Source organism: Entelurus aequoreus, linkage group LG02, assembly GCF_033978785.1.
Source record: "Entelurus aequoreus isolate RoL-2023_Sb linkage group LG02, RoL_Eaeq_v1.1, whole genome shotgun sequence".
Lineage (NCBI taxonomy): Eukaryota > Metazoa > Chordata > Actinopteri > Syngnathiformes > Syngnathidae > Entelurus > Entelurus aequoreus.
Genome location: NC_084732.1, coordinates 86,572,755 through 86,597,598, shown reverse-complemented (window position 1 = coordinate 86,597,598; position 24,844 = coordinate 86,572,755). Strand labels below are relative to the sequence as shown.

General features: G+C 43.0%; 1 protein-coding gene across 1 annotated transcript in view; it reads left to right on the top strand.

The window, feature by feature from the left end:
* The window catches only part of shank2b (SH3 and multiple ankyrin repeat domains 2b), a 562,868-nt gene that overhangs the window by 18,269 nt on the left and 519,755 nt on the right, over positions 1-24,844 (top strand). Inside the window, exon 4 of the mRNA XM_062036576.1 lies at positions 7,154-7,220. Within this exon, the coding sequence (XP_061892560.1) occupies positions 7,154-7,220 (67 nt within the window). The remainder of the gene's footprint in view (positions 1-7,153; positions 7,221-24,844) is intronic.

The window sequence follows — 24,844 nt, the reverse complement described above, 5'->3', positions numbered from 1 at the left end:
GGAGGGAGGGCTCCGGCCCAAACTCCTCCACCTCCTCGACCACCGTCACCATGGAAACAGGCTCCGCCTCCTTCCATGCTTTCAGGAGATTGAGATGGTAAATTTGGGTGTGTCCGCCCCGGTCCGAAGGGCGTACCTCATAATCCACATCATTCACGCTTCGTGTGACCACAAAGGGTCCTTGCCACTTGGCTAGTAATTTACAGCTGGACGTCGGGAGTAATACAAGCACTTTTTCTCCCGGTGACAATTTTCTTAGCTGCGTCCCCCTGTTATACAGGCGCTGCTGACGTTCCTGGGCCCTGAGCAAATTCTCACATGATAGGTGACCCAAGGTGTGGCATTTTGCTCTCAGGTCCATAACGCATTGTATTTTGGTTTTGCTGGGGCTTGGACCTTCCTCACAGCTTTCCTTAACAAGGTCCAAAACCCTGCGCGGCTTCCTGCCGTACAATAATTCAAAGGGGGAAAACCCTGTGGAGGCCTGGGGAACCTCCCGCACTGCAAATAACAGGGGATCCAACCATTTATGCCAATTTGGTTTGTCCTCGTGCACAAATTTACATATCATGGATTTCAATGTCCTATTCAGCCGCTCCACCAACCCGTGGTCTGCGGGTGGTAGACGCTGGTGCGAATGGATTTGATCCCCAATAATACGTACAGCTCCTTTATCGTGCGTGACATAAAGGACGTGCCCTGGTCAGTCAGAATCTCTTTTGGGATTCCGACTCGGGAGATGACCTGAAACAGCGCTTGCGCTACACTCTTTGCAGAGATGGACCGCAGCAGCACTGCTTCGGGATAGCGAGTTGCGTAATCCACCAGGACTAGCGCAAAACGATATCCCCGTGTGCTCAGGGGAAATGGTCCGACGAGGTCCATGCCAATCCGCTCAAACGGGACCTCCATGAGTGGTGATGGGCGCAAAGGCGCCCTGGGGGTGGCCGCTGGATTGACCAGCTTCCAGTCCGGGCAGGCCGTGCACCAGCGGCGCACATCTGCCCGGATGCCTGGCCAATAGAAATGGACCATTACCTGGTCGAGTGTTTTATCATAGCGCTGGCTGGAGAACCATTTCCCGACGGCGTTTCGGCACCAACAACTGGGTGATTTTCCTCTCCTGTTTGAGTGTACAATCTGTCCCTGATTAATGCAAAAAGAGGGAATACCTGCGCTATTCCCAGGCGCACCAACTGACCATCAATTTATATCACTTGGTCCCAGCACGCGCAGAGTGTCGTCTCGAGACTACTCAAGTCTTCCATGGGGTGCCATTGGGGGCTTCCTCCTCCTCGGCAGCGTCGGATGACCTCGCGTCGCCGCTGAGAACAGCGCAGATATCCCATTTCCCTGCACACTTCTTCACTAAGTCATGGAACACTGCCCAATTAGTTCCCAGGAATAAGGGGTGCGTGAGGTGCGCACTTACAGCAACATCGACACTATATTTTCTTTTGTTACATTGAATTTCCACCGGCACCACGGGGTAATCGTGCACATCCCCATGAACACACTTAATTTTCACCCGTGCTGCCTGCCTCAAAGCCCCGGGTCAAACCAGGTTCTGGTGGATCATAGACTGCTCACAACCCGAATCCACCATCGCCCGGTGTGTACTCTCTTGTACCCTTACCGGGACACAGTACGTCTTTCCCGGGCTGGGGGAGGGCGCCGGATGGCCGACAACCCAGATCACCTGTCCCACCTCCATGAGCGGGCACTCCCGCCGCACATTGATTGATTGATTGACATGATCGGGCTGCCCGCACCTCCAGCACGCCTGCCCAGGTTTTCGAGGGGCTGTCTGCGGGGGAAGCCCCCGTATCAGCAGCGACCTGTAAGACAGAAGAAAAAGAGGGGTTATTTCTCCGGGGCCAGATCGCGGTCGGTGCGCGCGGTCGGCGCGGCGCAGCGCTGATACGGGCCGCATCGGGATCTGGGAGAGGGCAGAAGAAAAGTCAGTCGTGCGGGACCGGCAGCGCCGCCCCCTCCCGCTGTGCCCTGGGCGCTCGGCTGCCTCCACGGTCCTCTCCTCCCTCCGCGCCTTGTGATGCACCGGCAGGTGGTCTTCCGCCAGTGTCACTGCAGCTGCCAGGTCACATGGGCGGTGGTAATGGACCCAGGCTGATGTCCACACCGGGATGGCCTCCAGGAACTGCTCAAGGACAACCAGTTCCACCACCCAGCTGTCGCTGTCCCGCAGCTGCAGCCAACATGTCGCCGCGTCCCGGAGCTGCTGCCCGAGCAAGAACGGGCGGTCCTCTGGCCCCAGGTACAGTGCCCGGAACCGGCGCCGGTGGTCCTTGGCGGTGCAGCCGGTCCGGTCCAGCACCGCCCTCCTCAGGTCCAGGAAGCGCACCTGCTGCGCCTCCCCCGCCAGCAGCGTCAGCAGTCATACCCCTCACTTCTCCTCCGGCCATCCGCACGTCGCCGCTGTGGCCTCGAAGATATCCAGGAAGGCCTGGGGGTCCTCAGTCTCCGCCATGCCCTGCACGGAGACGGCCGCTGATGTTGCCAGTGCCGCTCCGACCCGGCCTGTTAGCGCCTACAGAATTTGGCTCTGCTGGGCCACCTGTTGGCGGACCGCCTCCAGCTGTTGTTGGCTCGCTGCTGCCACATCCGCGAGCACTTGCCCTAGTGCCGTTAGCGGGTTGGGTGCTGACATCTCCGGTCCTCAGGTACTTTGGGCGCCAGATGTGAACATCTCCTGCGTGGTGGGTTGTCCTGGGACCGACAGAACTCTCGTGAGCCCGAGATACAGGTTTGAACAAGTCTTTATTTATGTATTCTATAATGTTCAGGGCTGTGTCGCCGGCGGCCTCCGTGCTTCCTCCTTCTTGCTCGTGTGGGGTTTTTCTGCCGCCATCAGCTTGGGGTCCCCTCATGGCCTCAGACGCAGCTGATAAAGGCAACAGGTGATTAGATAATTAGCCTCAGCTGGGCAATCTACTCACCTGTCAGCTGGGCTTCGAAGCCGGGCCATACACACTCCCTTCCCGCAGGAGGCGCCGATATTCGATATATCGCCCAGCCCTACTTTAAATAAGCCTGGGTTTTATGATAAAGCCCGCAGCATTTCCACACATAACCAGAGTCACATGATCTTTTTGGGCTTAATCCAGTGCTTTTGGCTTCGTCCTGCATTGTAAAGGTGCATTTGTTTCCAAAATAAGCATGTCTCATTTATATTAAAAACTTGTTCAGGATAAATATCCCCCCACAGTATGCATTCTGTACTGTACAGGACACATGGCATGAAGAAGACTGATTGACAATGGTCTACAACCTTTCAGTAAGGTGATTTTATGGGATATTTGGCAAATCTGGGAACTAAATCGTTACCAAGAAATCTCTTCACCAATGTGTTTATAAAGGTGTCTAGTAACATGTCCTAAAAAGTTGAAATTCAACTCCTGGGGGAAAGTTCGTAAAAAACTGCACAAAGTCGGGTACCATTAACCCAGTGGTTCTCAAACTTTTTTTGTCATCCTCCACTTTGGACAAGGGGGAGTTTTCAAGCCCCACCTGCCCCCATCGCCCCAACAGAACGCTAATGCCAAGCTTAACATTTTAAAATGTATTGAACATCAAGTAACATCAAGTTGTATACATTCAAACTCAATAACATAAAATAACATCAAGTTCAATAATAAATAAAATAACCGTGCAGCTGTGGTATAACTTGCATCAAGTTCAATAATAAATAAAATAACTTGCATCAAGTTCAATAATAAATAAAACAAAAGTGTTATAACTTGCATCAAGTTCAATAATAAATAAAAAAAAGTGTTATAACTTGCATCAAGTTCAATAATAAATCAAATAAAAGTGTTATAACTTGCATCAAGTTCAATAATAAATCAAATAAGTGTTATAACTTGCATCAAGTTCAATAATAAATCAAACAAAAGTGTTATAACTTGCATCAAGTTCAATAATAAATCAAACAAAAGTGTTATAACTTGCATCAAGTTCAATAATAAATCAAACAAAAGTGTTATAACTTGCATCAAGTTCAATAATAAATCAAACAAAAGTGTTATAACTTGCATCAAGTTCATTAATACATTTAAATAAAAGTGTTATAACTTGCATCAAGTTCAATAATAAATCAAATAAAAGTGTTATAACTTGCATCAAGTTCAATAATAAATCAAATAAAAGTGTTACAACTTGCATCAAGTTCAATAATAAATCAAACAAGTGTTATAACTTGCATCAAGTTAAGTAATAAATCAAATAAAAGTGTTATAACTTGCATCAAGATCAATAATAAATCAAATAACTTGCATCAAGTTCAATAATAAATAAAATAAAAGTGCCACTTTGCAATCTTTGCAACAAAAAAAAAGGAGGAGCTATGCATTTGGCAAGACATGGAAGTGAACATGAGTTTTACAGTACTCCAGCATTAGTGGCTGCAATGAGCCTGATTTGCACTGCACAGCTTTTCAAATCGGGGTTGCAGGCTTGACACTGCCACTCTTAAGTCATGCTCAATGTTCAGCTGAGACCTGTACTTCGTTTTGAGTGAAGCAACAGCTGAAAAGCCTTTCTCACACAGATAAGATTTGGCAAAGGGGAGAAGAATGGACACAGCTCTCTGCCCGATGAGTGGATGATTAGCGCGGATGGGTAGCAACCCATCCGTGGGAAAGTTTGTTCCGCTTAGCCCCGCCCCCATTAGTTACTGTTGCTATGTCTGTCAAACTTTCGCTCCTACCTAGAAATTTAAAGTCTACAGGAAAAATAAGTAATTTACATTTATTTATACAGCGGATTTCACAGACAGAATCACAACGTGATTTACAGTGTGTATAGAAAATGTAAGCATAGTAAAAAAAAAAATCTAAGAATATAATTTAAAAAAAAAAATGTTTAAGTGAAATTTCCTCCCGTTCCTCACGCCCCACCTGTCATGTCTATATTCCCCACCAGTGGGGAATAGATAGCCCCCCACACTTTGAGAAACGCTGCATTAACCGATTTTTAACCGGAAGCTATCCTGCGAGACTGTGAGAGTTTGGACATGTTTAAAGCGTTTCTGATCACAAAAAGTGAACTGTAAGACAGGCTGACACAGCTCTGACCGGCGCAAGGTAGGACAATTGCGGAAATAAACAAGCCAGAAGTGCCCCTCACCGTCGAAGCTCTTCAAGATGGCCGCGCCTGTGTGTACAGGTTGTAAACAGAATGTGACGTAGGGGACCCCGCCTCTTCAAAATGGCAGTGCCCTCATGTACAGGAAGTGATGTAGTCAAAATGGCACCCCCGATGGTTTCAAGCAGCAATCAAAGTGAATGAATGAATAAAGTGTTCATACGCCGAGACATCGCTCGTACACAGAGGCATATTTGGCGCAGTATAAAGGTCTGTAAACCAAAAAAAGGTCGCAAATAGAGGCGCTCGTAACTCGAGGTTCCACTAATCAGGCAAGGGTACAGCAAAAACTCGACTGACAGCACAGTGAAATAAACAGCGAGAATCGCTAAAAAGAACCAACAAAACACTGCGCAACTGCTTAACCCGCCGCATTAAGCTCCCCCCTTTAATCCACATTATTATAAGGTGAAAATGACAAATTTGTCCATCACTGTGTCACTTTCTCCCGATGGCCTATCAAAGATGTGTCACACATCTTACCATGAGGGAATTGCCATAGTTGTGTGCAGTGCTGCCAACATTCACCCAGAGTGGCATGGTCATCCCCTGTCAACCCCACAGGACACTTTCATTTGTTCTGCAGAGACTTGACATGCTTGTACATTTGATGGTCATTTAACTTCAAATATCCAAGCTTTTTTTCCACAGGGAGATCATTTGAGCTGTATTTTGTATATTATTGCACCATATCATTCTCTACTTGTGGAAAGCATAATCACAAGTTACTCTCGAGTGCTTGTTGAGAAATGCAATGCTTATGAAGAAAAGGTCAACTGTGGAGGACGGGAGCAGAGGAGGCAATTCAAGCCAGCACTGCTTTAATAATGCAACTGCTCTTCCTCGCTCTTTTCCTGATATTTGTTCTGCAGCATTCATAGCAGGCATGCATATATAATGCTGTTGGGTCTCCCTTGAGATGTGTGTGTGTAGGTGTGTTGGCGGGTGTGTGTAGCGCACGTGTGTGTGTGTGTGTGCGCGCGCAGGCGCAAGTGCGTGTGTGTGTGTGTGTATCTTTGCATATGTGTGTGTTTATAAGCTATGTATGTATGCGTAATGTCATTGAAAATGAAGCGTACTGTAAACCCTTTAATATTTCAGGAGCAGTCCGTCTGACGTAACTACTGTCTTCAGAAAGAGCGACACCTGGATATCTAGGTCAATGGCAAAGTAGTAACCTCCCATAAATTCTACCAGCACTGTCATAAACCCCTGTTCTGCCCCCTAGTGGAAACAAAACAGAGCGCACAATTGTATGTACTTGAGCTAGAGTATAATTTACAGCATTAGTAGCTATCTATCTATCTATATATATATTTATCTATGTATCTATCGATAGAAGCACATATTAAATGGACTGTTGTCATGACTATGCTATTTACAAAAAATTCAATAAAACCCCTTCCATTTTTACCTAAAAAAACATACTTGTTACTGCTTTCCAAGCACACTGAGCATATTGAGTCAAAACTATTAAGCTGTCTCCAAAACACTAAGAATACAAATGTTACTTCTTATGCGTCATTCAATTTGTACAGTAATGTTTGTAGTAAAGGCACCGTTGCACGGAAGGCAGTCAGCTGCTGTGATAGAGCAACAGAAAGCTTAAGAGCAGCAGCTTCCGCCCTCTCCCTCTCTCCCCCACACATGAACATGTGACTTGTATGTTCATGAGCTGCTCCCAATTGTGTCATGTGCGTATCTTAGAGTGTGCATGTGTGTGTCTGTCACAGATTATTAGACTACTGGCTACAGATGGTTAAATCCATGAAGATTACAAGTCAGAGTGACTTGACCTGACTACCCCTGAAACAATGACTTTTTATCGTGTTCAAACTCAGCAAGTGATGGCTGAAAAGAGATTAAACAGAACACTATGAGCTCTTTCGTTTATTTTTTGTGGTTTTAAACAAATATGTTGACACACACTAAACATTTTGTTCATTGATGTAAAGGGTTGAAATGAGGTCCTCTCTGTTTTTCTCTTCAGGTTGATATTATAGCTCGAAATCTTGAGGTTGCTGAATTTATAAAGAACCACAAAGAGGCTGATATAGGTGAGTAATCAGACAAATTGTAGTATAATTTCTCTGATCCATGCAGCTATCCATCCTTCACCTAGAGGGAGAGTTTCTGAATCACTGTAGGGATACATTACAAATCCTCCATGCCGTTATATTTTCTAACAACCTCCCAGTATAATCTCCCTGTGGGATTAGGAGAATGTTTCTAAGAGAATAAGAGTTTATCTTTACACCAGGACAATCTCTGCCCGATTAGGTAGAGAGAAAAGACCAATGCTTTAGATGCCACAAAGGCCGTAGCATCTGTTCAGTGGGAACTGATTGGCTGTTTTTAACAGTTGATACTGGGTGTGCGTGTAAACGTATGTGATTTAGAGATTCTGCTATTGATTGTAATTGGGATTTTATTGTTGAACATGACGCTCAGTTTCGTGCATGCTGTTCGGGATTTGGGATTAAGCTGTCAGAAGTTGTTTTATCTGTGTGAGTTGATGAGAGATTTAAAACATTTGGAAACTGGACAACATTTTTCAGGAATAGTGTGACTCTGTGTCAGTGGAGTAGCCAATGCTATCCATTCATCCATCAATAATTTTCGATACCACTTGTACTCATTACGGTTATGGGTAAACTGGAGCCTACCCCAGCTTACATTGTACAAGAGGTGTGGTACACTGGAGACTGGTTGTCAGTCAAATATCTAATATGTATAATAAACGTACATTTAGTGTGATTGATTGTGATTGACTGGCAACCAGTCCTTTTTTGCCCAAAGTCAGCTAGGAGAGATTCCAGCTTCACATGACCCTCAAATGACAGCAAAACACGGATGGACTCACTTTCCCACCGATGGACAATGTAAAGTTTCCGTTTGCTAAATAGAAACTTTACATTGTCCATTATCCAGCAGGCAAGCTACTAAGATACTATCCACTTGTAAATGGTTTTGACACGTTACTTTTCAAGCCTAATCGGCAAAGACAGCATTAGGATACAAATCAACATTTTGACCAAGTTGATAGATCAGATAAAAACAATACTACCTATAAAGCTATGTTATTGATTATATTAACCAGCATAGGTCACTAAAGGTGGGAATTTTTTTTTTTTTTTTAATTCCAGTTCTTTATCGTTTTTCTTATCGATTCTCATTTGGAAAAAAGGATAACAAGGTTGAGTAGCATCAAATTGATTTAGTTTAGAAGAAACATGAGTGTACAAACCCAGAGTTAGGTCTTGAAGGGGAACTGCACTTTTTTGGGATGTTTGCCTATTGTTCACAATCATTATGAAAGACATTAAAGGCCTACTGAAACCCACTACTACCGACCACGCAGTCTGATAGTTTATATATCAATGATGAAATCTTAACATTGCAACACATGCCAATACGGCCGGGTTAACTAACAGTGCAATTTTAAATTTCCCGCTAAACTTCCGGTTGAAAACGTGTATATATGATGACGTATGCGCGTGACGTCAATCGTTGAAACGGAAGTATTGGTACCCCATTGAATCCAATACAAAAAAGCTCTGTTTTCTTCTCAAAATTCCACAGTATTCTGGATATCTGTGTTGGTGAATCTTTTGCAATTTGTTTTATGAACAATGAAGACTGCAAAGAAGAAAGTTGTAGGTGGGATCGGTGTATTAGCGGCTGGCTGTAGTAACACAACCAGGAGGACTTTGACTTGGATAGCAGACGCGCTAGCCGACACTAGCCGCCGACCGCACGGATGATCGGGTGAAGTCCTTCGTCCTTCCGTCGATCGCTGGAACGCAGGTGAGCACGGGTGTTGATGAGTAGATGAGGGCTGGCTGGCGTAGGTGGAGCGCTAATGTTTTTAATCATAGTTCTGTGAGGTCCCGTTGCTAAGTTAGCTTCAATGGCGTCATTAGTAACAGCATTGTTAAGCTTCGCCAAGCTGGGAATTATTAACCGTGTAGTTACATGTCCATGCTGGGAATTATTAACCGTGTAGTTACATGTCCATGGTTTAATAGTATTGTTGATCTTCTGTCTATCCTTCCAGTCAGGGATTTATTTATTTTGTTTCTATCTGCATTTGAGCCCGATGCTATCACGTTAGCTCCGTAGCTAAAGAGCTTCGCCGATGTATTGTTGTGGAGATAAAAGTCACTGTGAATGTCCATTTCGCGTTCTCGACTCTCATTTTCAAAAGGATATAGTATCCGAGGTGGTTTAAAATACAAATCCGTGATCCACAATAGAAAAAGGAGAAAGTGTGGAATCCAATGAACCCTTGTACCTAAGTTACGGTCAGAGAGAAAAAAGATACGTCCTGCACTGCACTGTAGTCCTTCACTCTCACTTTCCTCATCCACAAATTTTTCATCCTCGCTCAAATTAATGGGGTAATCGTCGCTTTCTCAGTCCGAATCTCTCTTGCTGCATTGTAAACAATGGGAAAATGTGAGGAGTCCTTCCTCCGGTGACGTCACGCTACTTCCGGTATAGGCAAGGCTTTTTTTTATCAGCAACCAAAAGTTGCGACCTTTATCGTCGTTGTCTCTACTAAATCCTTTTAGCAAAAATATGGCAATATCGCGAAATGATCAAGTACGACACATAGAATGGATCTGCTATCCCCGTTTGAATAAAAAAAATTCATTTCAGTAGGCCTTTAAAACAGATGTATTTTTTATGCATTGTAACTTGTAAATAAAAGTAAATAAAGGTCCGCTTACAGCAAAGCCAACGGGAGCTCCTGTTTCGCCCATTAAATCCTATAAATAACCATTCAAAAACCACCAACAATACTCCATTTACATTTTGTGATTTGAATATTAACCAAGTATTAGAGATATTGTTATTATAAGCGCTAACGCAGACAAACTCTTAATATTGGCGCCGTGATCACCTCCGTGTGTCCCTATGTTTATATCATTGAGTCGTCTGCTGCTTTTTCGCTTCCTTGCTCCATATAAATGTATTCTGCATTATAAATCATGCTTCTCACCTGTCCACAGAAGGAGTCCGAGTAGATATTCAGACAAAAGAACACAAAAGGACTTGCAAAGATTATGAATCATTCTTCTCCTAAAATGGAATATATGAACATCCCAGCAGTCGGCATCCAGACATTTCGTGCTTGTACTTACAAGCACGAAATGTCTTCGTGCTTGTACTTACAAGCACGAAATGTCTGGATGCCAACATGGTATACTTGTATAGCGCTTTTCTACCTTCAAGGTACTCAAAGCACTTTGACACTATTTCCACATTCACCCATTCACACACACATTCACACACTGATGGTGGGAGCTGCCATGCCAGGCCCTAACAACAACCCATCAGGAGCAAGGGTGAAGTGTCTGCTCAAGGACACAACAAACAATGGCTACAATGGCTCTATCAACGGAGCCACACCGTTCCCAATGTTTTATTATGTTTGTTTGCTTTCAATGGAGGTGTTTGAATATTTTTTAAGGGCTTTATAGGCTGAATTGCACAGCTGCCATAGGCTCCATTTTAAGTGAAATTTTGATCATATATCATAAAAAAACACCCATCCATCGCCATGTCCCTCATAATGATTGTGAACGATAGGCAACATTCCAAAAAATAGTGCAGTTCCCCTAAAGATGCCCATAGGCTCAATGGGGTGCCAGGGCCCAGGGTGGTCTCGAAAAAAATATTTATTTTTATAAATAACTATAATATATTAGTAAAATAAATATTATACTACAGACAGGCTAAATTGGGGCCCTAATCAGAATTTAATTTTGAGCCCCCAACCCACATTATAAAAAGTTTTTCACATGTTCCTCCACCAAATCAAGTGGAGGCAACACAAATAAAGGACAAATGCAACACCATACTTTTCCACCGTTGTAGCAAAGCCCTCTAAAACAACTTCAAAACCCTCCATCAACGTTTTATATACACACAGCAAGTATATACAGTATATAATGTAGTAACAGACACTTTCATAACAATATGTAATATGTACAATATTTACCGTATTTTCGTAATTTTTATTTTTGCCGGAAATGACTTTTTCTGCACATTGATTTCCATTTCCATAGCAGCGCACGGCAACAACTTGTGCTCGTACTCCTGGAGTCATACACGAGTGGGTTTTTTAATCATGGCAGGTTTGGTAATAGACAACGAAGACGACTATTTTTGGACAAATGAGGATTCACAACACTTTTTGAAGCTGAATGAATGGAGAAAGAGCTACTGTTTATATAAGCCAGCACAAAGAGGAGGGCGAAACTTGGACAGAAGCTGAGAGAGTGAGGTCTGCATGCATTTGGGCTTACCCCAAATAATCCAGAAAAAAATGTCCCCGGCAGCTGGACCAAACAGACAACTGTCCATCGAGTTAGTCACACTTTAATATCGATCATGATACACCCAGCACTTCATGCGTGTTATTACAACTAAAGTACATACGCCGTCTGGCAAGCTGTGTACGAACAAACAATGAAATGTAGGCTTGTACTTGACAGATACTGTCCATGTTTTCATGTCAGTACAAATTGTTGTCCTATCACAATGTTGTGCATTACAAACTCAAACTTTGTTGTGCTGATGTAATAGCTATCTTATCTCTTACTGTAGTTAGCTTTTGCAGCTAATAACGTAGTACGCCAATGTGTTAGTACACGAAAAAAAGAGTTTCTCAGTGTTTAACACATGTCGCTGCAGCTTGGTTATTATACAGGTTACGGAACGTGAATGATTTATTGGTGAATGCATTTTTAAAGTGATTTTGATAGAGGTACAATTGATTGTTCCCATTAGCTGCATTGCTAGCCACCAAGAATGAGCCGGTTTTTACATGTTAGACTGCAAAAAATAAAAAATAAAATAAACTTATGTATCCTTTTCCTTAATAATGAATGTAAACGATAGGCACAATTCTCAAAATATGCAGTTACCCTTTAAGATACAAAAACAACAATAAGTAAATATGGGCAGCACGGTGGAAGAGGGATTAGTGCATCTGCCTCACAATACGAAGGTCCTGAGTAGTCCTGAGTTCAATCCCGGGCTCGGGATCTTTCTGTGTGGAGTTTGCATGTTCTACCCGTGACTGCGTGGGTTCCCTCCGGGTATTCCGGCTTCCTCCCACCTCCAAAGACATGCACCTGGGGATAGGTTGATTGGCAACACTAAATTGGCCCTAGTGTGGGAATGTGAGTGTGAATGTTGTCTGTCTATCTGTGTTGGCCCTGTGATGAGGTGGCGACTTGTCCAGGGTGTACCCCGCCTTCCGCCTGAATGCAGCTGAGATAGGCTCCAGCGACCCCCCGCGACCCCAAAAAGGGACAAGCGGTAGAAAATGGATGGATCAATCAATCAATGTTTATCTATATAGCCCTAAATCACAAGTGTCTCAAAGGGCTGTACAAGCCACAACGACATCCTCGGTAAAGAGCCCACATACGGGCAAGGAAAACTCACCCCATTGGGACGTCAATGTGAATGACTATAAGAAACCTTGGAGAGGACCGTATATGTGGGTAACCCCCCCCCCCTCTAGGGGATGGATGGATGGATATATATATATATATATATATATATATATATATATATATATATATATATATATATATATATATATATATATATATATATATATATATATATATATATATATATATATATCATCTTCTGTATGTATGTATGTATGTATGTATGTATGTATGTATGTATGTGTATATATGTATGTATATATATATATATATATATATATCATCTTCTGTATGTATGTATGTATGTGTATATATGTATGTATATATATATATATATATATATATATATATATATATATATATATATATATATATATATATATATATATATATATATATATATATATATATATATATATATATCATCTTCTGTATGTATGTATGTGTGTATGTATGTGTATATATGTATGTATGTATATGTATATATATATATATATATATATATATATATATATATATATATATATATATATATATATATATATATGTATGTATGTATGTATGTATATATATATATATATATATATATATATATATATATATATATATATATATATATATATATATATATATATATATATATATATATATATATATATATACACCGTATTTCCTTGAATTAGTGCACCGGCGGTAATTAATTTAAAACCTCTTCTCACTCCGGCGCTTACCAAAGGCATGCGGTAAATTTAGGCATGCGCTTATAAATTTGAGTGTGATGTAAGGATAATCATGACATCGCTTAATGCCGCAATAAAATTTAAAGCACAATGAATCATCCCGGGAGTTCTTTTTGTTTGGGTCTGAAAAGGCAATTATAACGTGACACTCTTTATTTTTACAAGGGGTCATTACAACAATTACGTACGCATTTTTCTCCAGGATTTTGACCCCAACCCTCGTACGCAAAATTTACTATAAAAAAGATGGTACTTAATTGTGTGCATTTCCCCCCAGGATTTTGACCCCCAACCCCACCCCCCTTTGCATACGTAATTGTTGAATGGCTCCCAAGTGCCTGCGTTATAACACAGCGGTACAATGTATACCGGTATAATCAATTGTGATATATTATGCTGGATGTTGCACACAGGACTCGGGACATATGTTATGTAGATCTATGCATATATTTATGTTAAACTATGTCACCAACATTAAAACAATTTTATTGTTTTGTAATTAGCGTGCATACATTAGCATTTCTAAAGATAAGTTTACATGCGATTGGTTTTGGCAGCATGTCGCTTGCGCTAATATGCCGGTGTATAAATGCCAGTATACACACAATAACGATATGTCACAGCCTTTATGAAATATGTCACGGAAAGTCTTAGTCGTTGCCCCCTAAACTAGTGACGTGTCCCTCGTTTTATACTGTATACCAGTGCAAAAAATACGCTGAACGAACATTTGCAATACCGCGACCTGCCGGGTAACGCTAAATACGTAGTGGGTACGTGACTTAACCGGCGGTAATTGTAGGCATGCGCTAATTATTTTGCGAAACGAGTTTGTCCATGCGGTAAATCGAGGCAAACGCATACTATATACCCGGCGGCAATTCAAGGAAATACGGTATATATATGTATATATATATTATATATATATATATATATATATATATATATATATATATATATATATATATGTATATATATACATATATATATATGTATATATATATATATATATATATATATATATATATATATATATATATATATATATATATATATATATATATATATATATATATATATACATACATACATACATATATATATATACAGTATATATATATATATATATATATATATATATATATATATATATATATATATATATATATATATATATATATATATATATATATATATATATATATATATATATGTCTAATCTTGAACGGGTTTGTGCTGAAAACAAAGTTTTGTTGTACTTGTGCAATGACAATAAAGACCTATCTGAATCTGAATCTGAATAAAACAGACACAGGACTTACAGACAATGTTTCCGAGGCACTTTGTGGGAAGAAACAACAAACTTGGAGCGCTAAAACACGTAAATCTGTCTCGTGTGTAAACGAGTGAGCATCTGACTGTCGCGCGGAGACATCCAGAAACTAAAGGAGGGAGCAACTCGCCTTCAAAATAAAGGTCCCTTCTCATTACCTGATAATGTTACGTCACACTCCCCGCCTGGTATAAATACTATACCACTATTTCGAACTGCAGTAGGAACATGCTTGTTACAAATTACAGAAACCTAACTTAACTTTAGTTGAGTTGAGTTTGAGTTTATTTCAAACATGCAAGCATACAACATGATACATCACAATTTCCTGTTTCTCTTTTCAACATGTTCGAAAAGGAGTAGGAAGAAGCAGAGCTTATTTAATCCTACCCCTTTTCTTTACATAACAGTTGCTAAAACTTTTTGTTCACTTCCTGTTCACAATTTATTCACAATAAACTCCATAAGTAATCACAATAAAAATAAATAAATAAATAATAGTAATAATTTAATAATAATAATTGGTGAAGTAAGTCATATTTCGTATGATGAGATAAGTAAGATTACTTTAAGAATGAATGAATGGATGGATGAAATAAATTGAGAATGTTTGTCATGGTTCTTCTTCTTTGTACTTTGTAAACACTTTAAGTTTGAAGGTCTTAAGTGTTGTACGTGCATACAAATGTTTTAAATTACGTTTTTCTCTAAGATTATATTTCTCCTCTTTTTTTGAGAAAAAAAAAAACATGTTTTGCTTTATTCATTATTGACGTGTTTCTTGCAACTTTATGTTCTATATTTTTTACGTGAGATTTCCAGTTCAATTTATCATCAATCATTATACCTAGAAATTTGGTTTCATTTACTCTTTCAATTTCTATTCCGTCTATTTTTATTTGTGTTTGACTTTCTCTTCTACTGTTACCAAATAGCATTATTTTAGTTTTACTGAGATTCAACGATAGTCTGTTTTTGTCAAACCATCTTTTTAATTTGTTAATTTCTTCTGTTATTATTTGTATTATCTTCTGTGTGTTCTCTCCTGAACAAAACGCTGTTGTATCATCCGCAAATAATACTAACTTTAAATCTTTTGTAACTTTACAAATGTGATTTATATAGAGATTGAATAATTTAGGTCCTAGTATTGATCCCTGAGGTACACCACAGGATATATTTAGTGTTGTAGAAGTGTGTTCGCCTAGCTTCACGTATTGTTTCCTGTTCGTTAGATAACTTCTTATCCAGTTTAAGACTAACCCTCTGATGCCATATCGTTCTAGTTTTTTGATTAAAATATTGTGATTAATTGTGTCAAATGCTTTAGTTAGATACATAAAAACTGCTGCCACACATTTTTTACTATCTATTGCATTGGTAATTTCTTCTGTAATTTCAATTAAAGCCATTGAAGTTGAAACATTAGCTCTGTATCCGTACTGGTTCTCTTCGAGTATTCTATTTTTATTTATGAAACTCTCTAATCTGTTATTGAACAGTTTTTCAATAATTTTAGAAAATTGTGGAAGTAAAGAAACAGGTCTATAATTTGTAAATTGATGTTTGCCTCCAGTCTTATAAATTGGTGCAACTTTAGCTATTTTCATTTTGTTTGGAAATGTACCTGTTTGAAATGATAGGTTACTAATATGCATTAATGGTCCTGAGATCTCTTCAATAACCTTTTTTATTGTTTCCAAATCAATTCTGTTACAATCAGTTGAAGTCTTAGATTTACATTTTTTCACGATTGTAACTATTTCCTCCTGTGTCACATTACTGAGGAACATGGAGTTGGGATTTTGCTCTATGGTATCATTATAGTCCTCAATTGGAACTGGGTCTGGAATACTTTCTTCCAATTTTGGTCCAATATTTACAAAATAATTATTGAAGCTTTCAACTACTTCCTTTTAGTTGTCATTTTTTTTTATTTCCGTCTAAGAAGTATTGAGGGTAGTCCCTCTTAGTTCCATTTTTAATAATGCTATTGAGGATGCCCCATGTTGTTCTCATATTATTTTTGTTCCTGTCCAATAATTCACTGTAATATTATTTTCTACATGATCGTAGTATGTATGTTAACTTGTTTTTATACTTTTTGTACTTAATTTCTGCCTTTATAGTTCTTTGTGCTATAAATTTTCTATATAGTGTATTCTTCTTCTTACAAGCATTTTTTAATCCTTTTGTCATCCATGGTTGATTATTCTTTCTCTGCTTATTACTGAGTTGTATCCATGGACAATGTTTGTCATAAAGTATTATGAACTTGTTTAAGAAATGTTCATATGCTTCATCAACCTCTTTTTCATTGTACACATTGTCCCAATCTTGCTTTTGTAGCTCAATTTTGAAGGCAATCATCCTCTTCTCTGTGCACAGTCTTCGAAATGTCCTTTTGTCTTCCATGTTCTTCTTGTAGTTTCCATCATATATTGTAAAAACTGGCAGAAGATCACTAACGTCGGTTATAAGTAGACCACTTGTAGTGTTATTATCAAAATCATTGGTAAAAATATTATCAATAAGCGTGGCACAGTGTCCTATGATTCTGCTTGGCTTTGTGATTTTAGGATATAAACTGATGCTGTACATTTTATCAATGAAGTCATCAATAGACTTTTGTTTGATAGGGTTCAATAAGTCAATATTAAAGTCACCACATAAGAAAATTATTCTTTGACCATTGTCCATGTAAGTTGCCTTGATCCATTCTTCAAATGTTTCTATACTTGACGTAGGTGATCTATATATACAACTGATGAATATGTTTTTGCTTTTTTCCTGACATATTTCAATGGTTATACATTCTAAGATATTATCTATAGCAAATGACATGTTTTTTACCACTTTGTAGTTCAGGTTCTTCATCACGTACACAGCTACTCCTCCTCCATTGTTGTTGGTTCTGTTGATGTAGTTAAGTTCATATCCTTCCAGATCAAAATCTATCCCTTTTTTATCATCAATCCATGTTTCTGTGACAGCAATCACTTTGAAGGGTTCGTTGATGTGTTCCAAAAAGTTCTTAATGTTGTTGTAGTTTGCATACAAGCTTCTGCTATTAAAATGAATAATTGACAATTTGTTATCACATTTAATGTTGCTATTATATTGAGCATCTGTATAATAAAAACAATTATTACTGATGTGGGAGAAAAAATGTGTATCTGGATCTATATCATTTTCCAAATCCTGGTTTTTGTGATCTTTATGGCAGGAAGTTTTTAGTTCCATATTTTCTTGTTCAACAATCTTTGATGTTGTTTCAATAATCTCTATAAGTGTAGGTGGATGCAATCCTGAATGTAGGTCCTCTTGTTTAGTCGTCCCTTGGAGCATAGTAGTGTCGATGCTGAATTTAGGTGCTTGTTTTCTGTCAGAGTCCATTATCATCGTTGTTGTGGAAACTGTGTAAACTTCAAAAACTTAACTTATTTTAACTTAACTTAGTCTGTATCATTAGCTGCCAAGAGAAGGACTCTCAGAGACAGGCCTCAGAAAAGTCTTTGCAGATCCAGATCTTGTGACCTTCAGTTCTATCTTCCTGACCTTCCCGTCCTGGTCGGGGAAAGTCTTTGTGACAAGAGCCAGGGGCCAATCGTTCCTCTTAGCTTGATTGTGTCATGTCTGTGTTAATCATGTTTTTGTTTTGCTTGGGTTTTGGGCTCTTTTTTTAGTTCCTGGTCGCACTTCCTTGTTTGGTTTGGTTTCCATGGTCACCCATTAGTTTCCACCTGTCTTGTCACACACCTGTTTCACATCCTCATGTCACGCACCTGTCTCACGTTTTCACTAATCATGTCACCAGTATTTAAGGCCATTGTTGCCAGGCAGTCGGCCTGGCGACATCACTCTGTTCACCCTCATGATCCATGCTGCTCTTCCTTTTGCCCCTCTTGTCATGTCAAGTAAGTTTTGTTATTGTTCATAGTTTTTTGCCTTTGTGCTAGTGTTTTGTTTTCATAGTCTAGTTTTGTACTTCCGCCATTGTGCGCGCCTTTTGTTTTCATAGTCAAGTTTTTTTCCCTCCGCTGTGAGCGCTTTTTGTTTATCCCCTTTTGAGCCTTTTTTGAGTTAATATATTAAACATGTCCTCACCTGCACGCCACATTTGGTCCAATTCCTTTGCACCATGGGAGAAAAAACCACGCCACAGACCAAGTCTTGACAGATGTCGCCAGCAGAAGAGTTCTCCCGCAAAATTGGACGAGGGAGCGTGGGAAGTCCTGCACGCTATGGAAGCGGAAACACTGCGCTTTTCCCCCAGGGAGCGCAGGGGGATGATGTGGGGGCCCGGAGGCAAGCTGGTGCCGATCGGCGCGTCACCAAGGAAAGACTTTCGCGAGTGGACAGGATGCACCACTCCTGCGGGCTCCTCCCCCTCCGGGCGGAAATGGAAGTCAGCCAGCCTGGTAGCTCAAGGAGCACTCCACAGACCTGGAGATTTTTTTTCCAAATTCTTTACCGGTTCAATCCAAGCCACCCAAATTCCATGCCCCCCCCCCCGGATTAAAGCCACGCCCAAGTCACAAATTTTTTTTTCACCCACAAAAGCCCAGGTGGGGGGGAAAGAAAGACTTTTTGGACAGTTTGGAGGGGAGGATTCTGCCCCCCTCCTGACCACCCTCCACCCACCCAAAGAAACGATTCCAGACCGCAGGGCGCGCGTCTGGTATCCGCTCCTTGAGGGGGGGGCTAGGGCTGGGAATTGTTCAGGTGGGGTGGCTCAGCATCGTCACGCCAAGCCACAGCCTCCAGCACGACCACCACCACCAGTCTTTCATCACGCCAAGCCACAGCCACCAGCTCGGCCACCACCACCTGTCTTTCGACCTGCCAAGCCACAGCCACCAGCACGGCCGCCACCACCAGTCTTTCGACCTGCCAAGCCACAGCCTCCAGCTAGGCCACCTCCACCAGCTCCACGCCAAGCTCCACCACGCCAAGCGCCACCAGTCGCAGCTCCACGCCAAGCGCCACCAGTCGCAGCTCCACGCCAAGCGCCACCAGTCGCAACTCCACGCCAAGCGCCACCCGTGGTAGCTCCACGCCAAGTTCCGCTACCTGCTCCATGCCGCCAAGTGCCGCCAGTCGCAGCTTCACAACGCCAAGTGCCGCCAGTCGCAGCTCCACGACGCCAAGTGCCGCCAGTCGCAGCTCCACGACGCCAAATGCCGGCAGTCGCGGCTCCACGACGCCAAGTGCCGCCAGTCGCAGCTCCACGACGCCAAGTGCCGCCAGTCGCAGCTCCACAACGCCAAGTGCCGCCAGTCGCAGCTCCACGACGCCCAGTGCCGCCAGTCGCAGCTCCACGACGCCCAGTGCCGCCAGTCGCAGCTCCACGACGCCCAGTGCCGCCATTCGCAGCTCCACGACGCCAAGTGCCGCCAATCGCAGCTCCACGACGCCAAGTGCCGCCAGTCGCAGCTCCACGACGCCCAGTGCCGCCAGTCGCAGCTCCACGCCAAAACCAAGACACACCATGCCAAGACCAAGACACACCATGCCAAGACCAAGTCCAATACCCCCCATGCCAAGACACACCATGCCAAGACCAAGTCCAAGACCCCCCATGCCAAGACACACCATGCCAAGACCAAGTCCAAGACCCCCCATGCCAAGACACACCATGCCAAGACCAAGTCCAAAACCCCCCATGCCAAGACCAAGTCCAAAACCCCCATGCCAAGTCCAAGACCCCCATGCCAAGACCCATGCCAAGACCCATGCCAAGACCAACCATGCCAAGACCAAGTCCAAGACCAACCATGCCAAGACCAAGTCCAAGACCAACCATGCCAAGTCCAAGACCAAGTCCTAGACCAACCATACCAAGTCCAAGACCAACCATGCCAAGACCAAGTCCAAGACCAACCATGCCAAGACCAACCATGGCCACGACAAGCTTCACCACGCCAAGCTTCGCCGCCTGCTTCCTCTGCTGCTTCTACGCCTGCCATGACGACGACGCCGCACCTGTCTTCTCGTCGGCCACGGATATGGCCGCTGCCTGGTCGTCCGCCACGCCAAGTGCGCCCACGTCATCGTCTGCCACGGATGTGGCCCTTCCCGGGTCGCCCACCTCGCCTGTGGCGGCGGCGTTCCACTCGCCGCCGCCACATGACTATGCCTCGGTGGATTCGGGGCCACTTGGCCTGGCGACCCACCGCCATGTCCCCCTCCCGCCCCCCCATGACCCTTGTTCATTTTTTTGTGTTGGGACATCTGGGATCTGTCTGTAAGGGGGGGGCTCTGTCATGTCTGTGTTAATCATGTTTTTGTTTTGCTTGGGTTTTGGGCTCTTTTTTTAGTTCCTGGTTGCACTTCCTTGTTTGGTTTGGTTTCCATGGTCACCCATTAGTTTTCACCTGTCTTATCACGCACCTGTTTCACATCCTCATGTCACACACCTGTTTCACATCCTCATGTCACGCACCTGTCTCACGTTTTCACTAATCATGTCACCAGTATTTAAGGCCATTGTTGCCAGGCAGATCACCCTCATGATCCATGCTGCTCTTCCTTTTGCCCCTCTTGTCATGTCAAGTAAGTTTTGTTATTGTTCATAGTTTTTTGCCTTTGTGCTAGTGTTTTGTTTTCATAGTCTAGTTTTGTACTTCCGCCAGTTTTCATAGTCAAGTTTTTTTCCCTCCGCTGTGAGCGCTTTTTGTTTATCCCCTTTTGAGCCTTTTTTTAGTTAATATATTAAACATGTCCTCACCTGCACGCCTCGTTTGGTCCAATTCCTTTGCACCACGGGAGAACAAACCACGCCACAGACCAAGTCTTGACAGATTGTCTTTGAGCAACACGAGGTCGCCCTCCTTCAGATTAGGCTTGACATCTTGCCACTTGTTGCGATTTTGAAGTGTGGGAAGGTATTCACACCTCCATCTGTCCCATAAGGTGTTGGCGAGATGCTGCACCTTCTGCTGGCGGTAGAGATCCTTGTTGTTGAACGTTTCAGGAGGGGAAGAGAGAGTGCAAACTTCTGCGTCAATAGCGAAGCAGGAGTCAGAAGGAAAGGAGATTCCTGGTCTGAGGAGATAGGTGTGAGTGGTCTGGCGTTAATGATCGCTGTTACTTCTGCCATTAACGTAGACAACATTTCATGAGTGAGACGTGATCAGCTGGATTCTTGAAGCATGGAGTCAAGAATTATTCTGGAGACTCCAATCATGCGTTCCCAGGCTCCCCCCATATAGGAGGAATGAGGCGAGTTGAAAATACACGTACACCCTTCTTCACCCAAATACTTCCTGACATTGGGCTCTTTGGGATCTGTAAGGACCATGTGCAACTCCTTGCAGGCACCAATGAAGTTTGTCCCACAGTCGGAACGAATCTGCTTTGCGGGCCCTCTCAGCGCAAATAATCAACGTAAAGTGTTGATTAAACTTCATGTTTCCATTGATTCGATGTGCACGGCACGCGTGCTCATGCACGTAAAGAGCACTGCCCACCTCTTGCTTTCAGCTTGACCTCCACGGGTTCATTTCGTGGTGACAGACCAGGGACCGAACATATCAAGTCCCACATAGGTAAAGGTGGCTCTGTGCACAGCCGGTCAGGGGAAAGATCCGCTATTTTCTGTTCAGCAGTTCTTCCACGAAGTTTGTTACAAACCACACATTTGCGGAGAATGCTGTTGATGAACCGTTGGGCACCAACGATCCAGTATCCTGCTGTACGAATGGATTCTTCTGTGAAGACACGACCCTGATGTTTGACCTTTTGTGGTAGTGTCTCACAAGGAGCTTCCCAATTTGGTTGTGGGCTGGAATGATAATAGGAAACTGCTCTCCAATGTCCAATGTGGCATGCTTGAGCCTTCCTCCTATCCTCAAAAGTCCCTTTTCATCCATGTAAGGGTCCAGCTTTCTTAGGGGACTATCTTTTGTAATGTTTTTCCCAGCAGCCAAGCAGTCGAGCTCAGTTCTGTCTCTTTTTGCACACAACTAATTATGAGAGTCTCTGCTTTTGATAGTTGTTGTGCTGTACAGCGTAGTGACTGATGCTCTTTTACGTTCCAGCATGTTGGTTATGGAAGCGATAGCCTGTACTAGTGACTTCCATGTGGAAAATCGGCCAAACCAATGAGATCCCAACTTAGAATGAGGAATGGAGAGTGCTGTAGCATGGGACCGTACCTCGCTGTCAGTGTCTGGGTCGACGAGCTTGTGATGTTCCATTTCAGAGCTGGGAACTTCATCAGGCAGGTACAGAAAGGTGGGTCCTGTGAGCCATGTAGTGTTTGTTAGCTCCGTTGCAGGAACTGATCGTGTAGCATGATCTGCTGGGTTTTGAGCTGTGTGGACGTAGTGCCACTGATCTGGTTTGGTTGACCTTCTGATTCGCTGCACCCTGTTGCAGACGTACACGTAGAATCGCCTGGTCTGGTTGTAGATGTATCCCAGAACGACTCTGCTGTCTGTATAGAAATCCATTGTGTCGATACAAATGTCCAGCTCTCTCTGTACCAACTCTGCCATTTCCACTGCGAGTACAGCCACTCCCAATTCCAGTCTTGGAATAGTGTGAGCGGATGGAGGTGCTCAGCTCTTTCTTCACTACAACGGATCGATATAGCGTCCACATTACTGAAGACGCCACACGGATCCGCCTGTCGATCTTACGATCCACTCTTCCCTCACTCATGAACGAGACTCTGAGGTACCTGAACTCATCCAAATGGGGCAAAATCTCCACCCTAACCCGGAGATGGCACTCCAACCTCTTCCAGGCAATAACCATAGAGTCAGGTGTTGATTCTCGCTTCACACTCTACTGCGAACAGATCCAGTGAGAGCTGAAGATCCTGGCCAGATGAAGCCATCAGGACCACATCATCTGCAAAAAGCAGAGACCTAATCCTGCAGCCACCAAACCGGATCCCGTCAACGTCCTGATTGCGCCTAGAAATTCTGTCCATAAAAGTTATTAACAGAATCGATGACAAAGGGCAGCCTTGGCGGAGTCCAACCCTCACTGGAAACGGGTCCGACTTATCGCCGGCAATGCGGACCAAGCTCTGACACTGATCATACAGGGAGCGGACTGCCACAATCAGACAGTCCGATACCCCATACTCTCTGAGCACTCCCCACAGGAATTCCTGGGGGACACGGTCCAAAGCCATCGCTTCGAAGCCTTTTGGAAGCCGTTTTCCATGGCTTCCCGAACTCCTCCCATATCCGAGTTTTTGCCCCCACGACCGCTGAAGCCACACAGCGCTTGGCCTGTCGGTACCTGTCTGCTGCCTCTGGAGTTCCCTTGCGCCAGAAGGACCCGATAGGACTCTTTCTTCAGCTTGACGGCAACCCTCACCACTAGGATTACCGCCACGACAGGCACCAACCACCTTGCGGCCACAGCTCCAATCGGCCGCCTCGACAATAGAGGTACGGAACATGGTCTACTCGGACTAGCCAGCCACTTGTTAAGTGAGACTAATCTGCTATACCTCTCATCATAGCCTCTCGCAGGCAGGGGGCCAGAGACAATTACTCGATGCGGGGACATCTTTCTAGCGAGATTTCAAGTTTTACCTAAATTCCTCTTTGTAATCTCTGACTGTTTCATCCTAATGTCATCCTAATGTCACGTGTACAACTATGTTTGCGTAGCTAGTGGTGCAATTAGCCTGTCGTACGTGTTTACTTGGCCTGTTGCGATTCAGCTACCTAAGACTAGCTTCAATGTCAGGTGCTCTGTGGGCGAATATACTTAAATCGCTGGTTTACTAATCTGTATGTTCCGGGTGATGGAGATCCCCTATGACTAAGGTGTGGTTCCCGGTAGACTGGGGTTTAGGACTATCTAAAGGGCTAAATCTATAATGGTTCTCAACCGATTCACCGTGGCTTGTAGGGCTGCTACAAACTGGGATAGTCAGCTCACTACAGCTAATGCTAGCAAATGTGTCCGCAGAGTCTAAAATTACAAAATTACTCTCCTCTAACTGGCAGACAGAGTCCTCCAATAGGGCCAACCTATCCCTGAGAACGGTGCACGTTGAGTTCTTGCTGTCTTCGGAGAAGTGGCAGCAGTGTGAGGGAGAAAATGCCTTGGGACCATAGTTGCTTTCAACCGCATTGAGCTTAGCTTTGTATGCTTAGCAGCTAGCT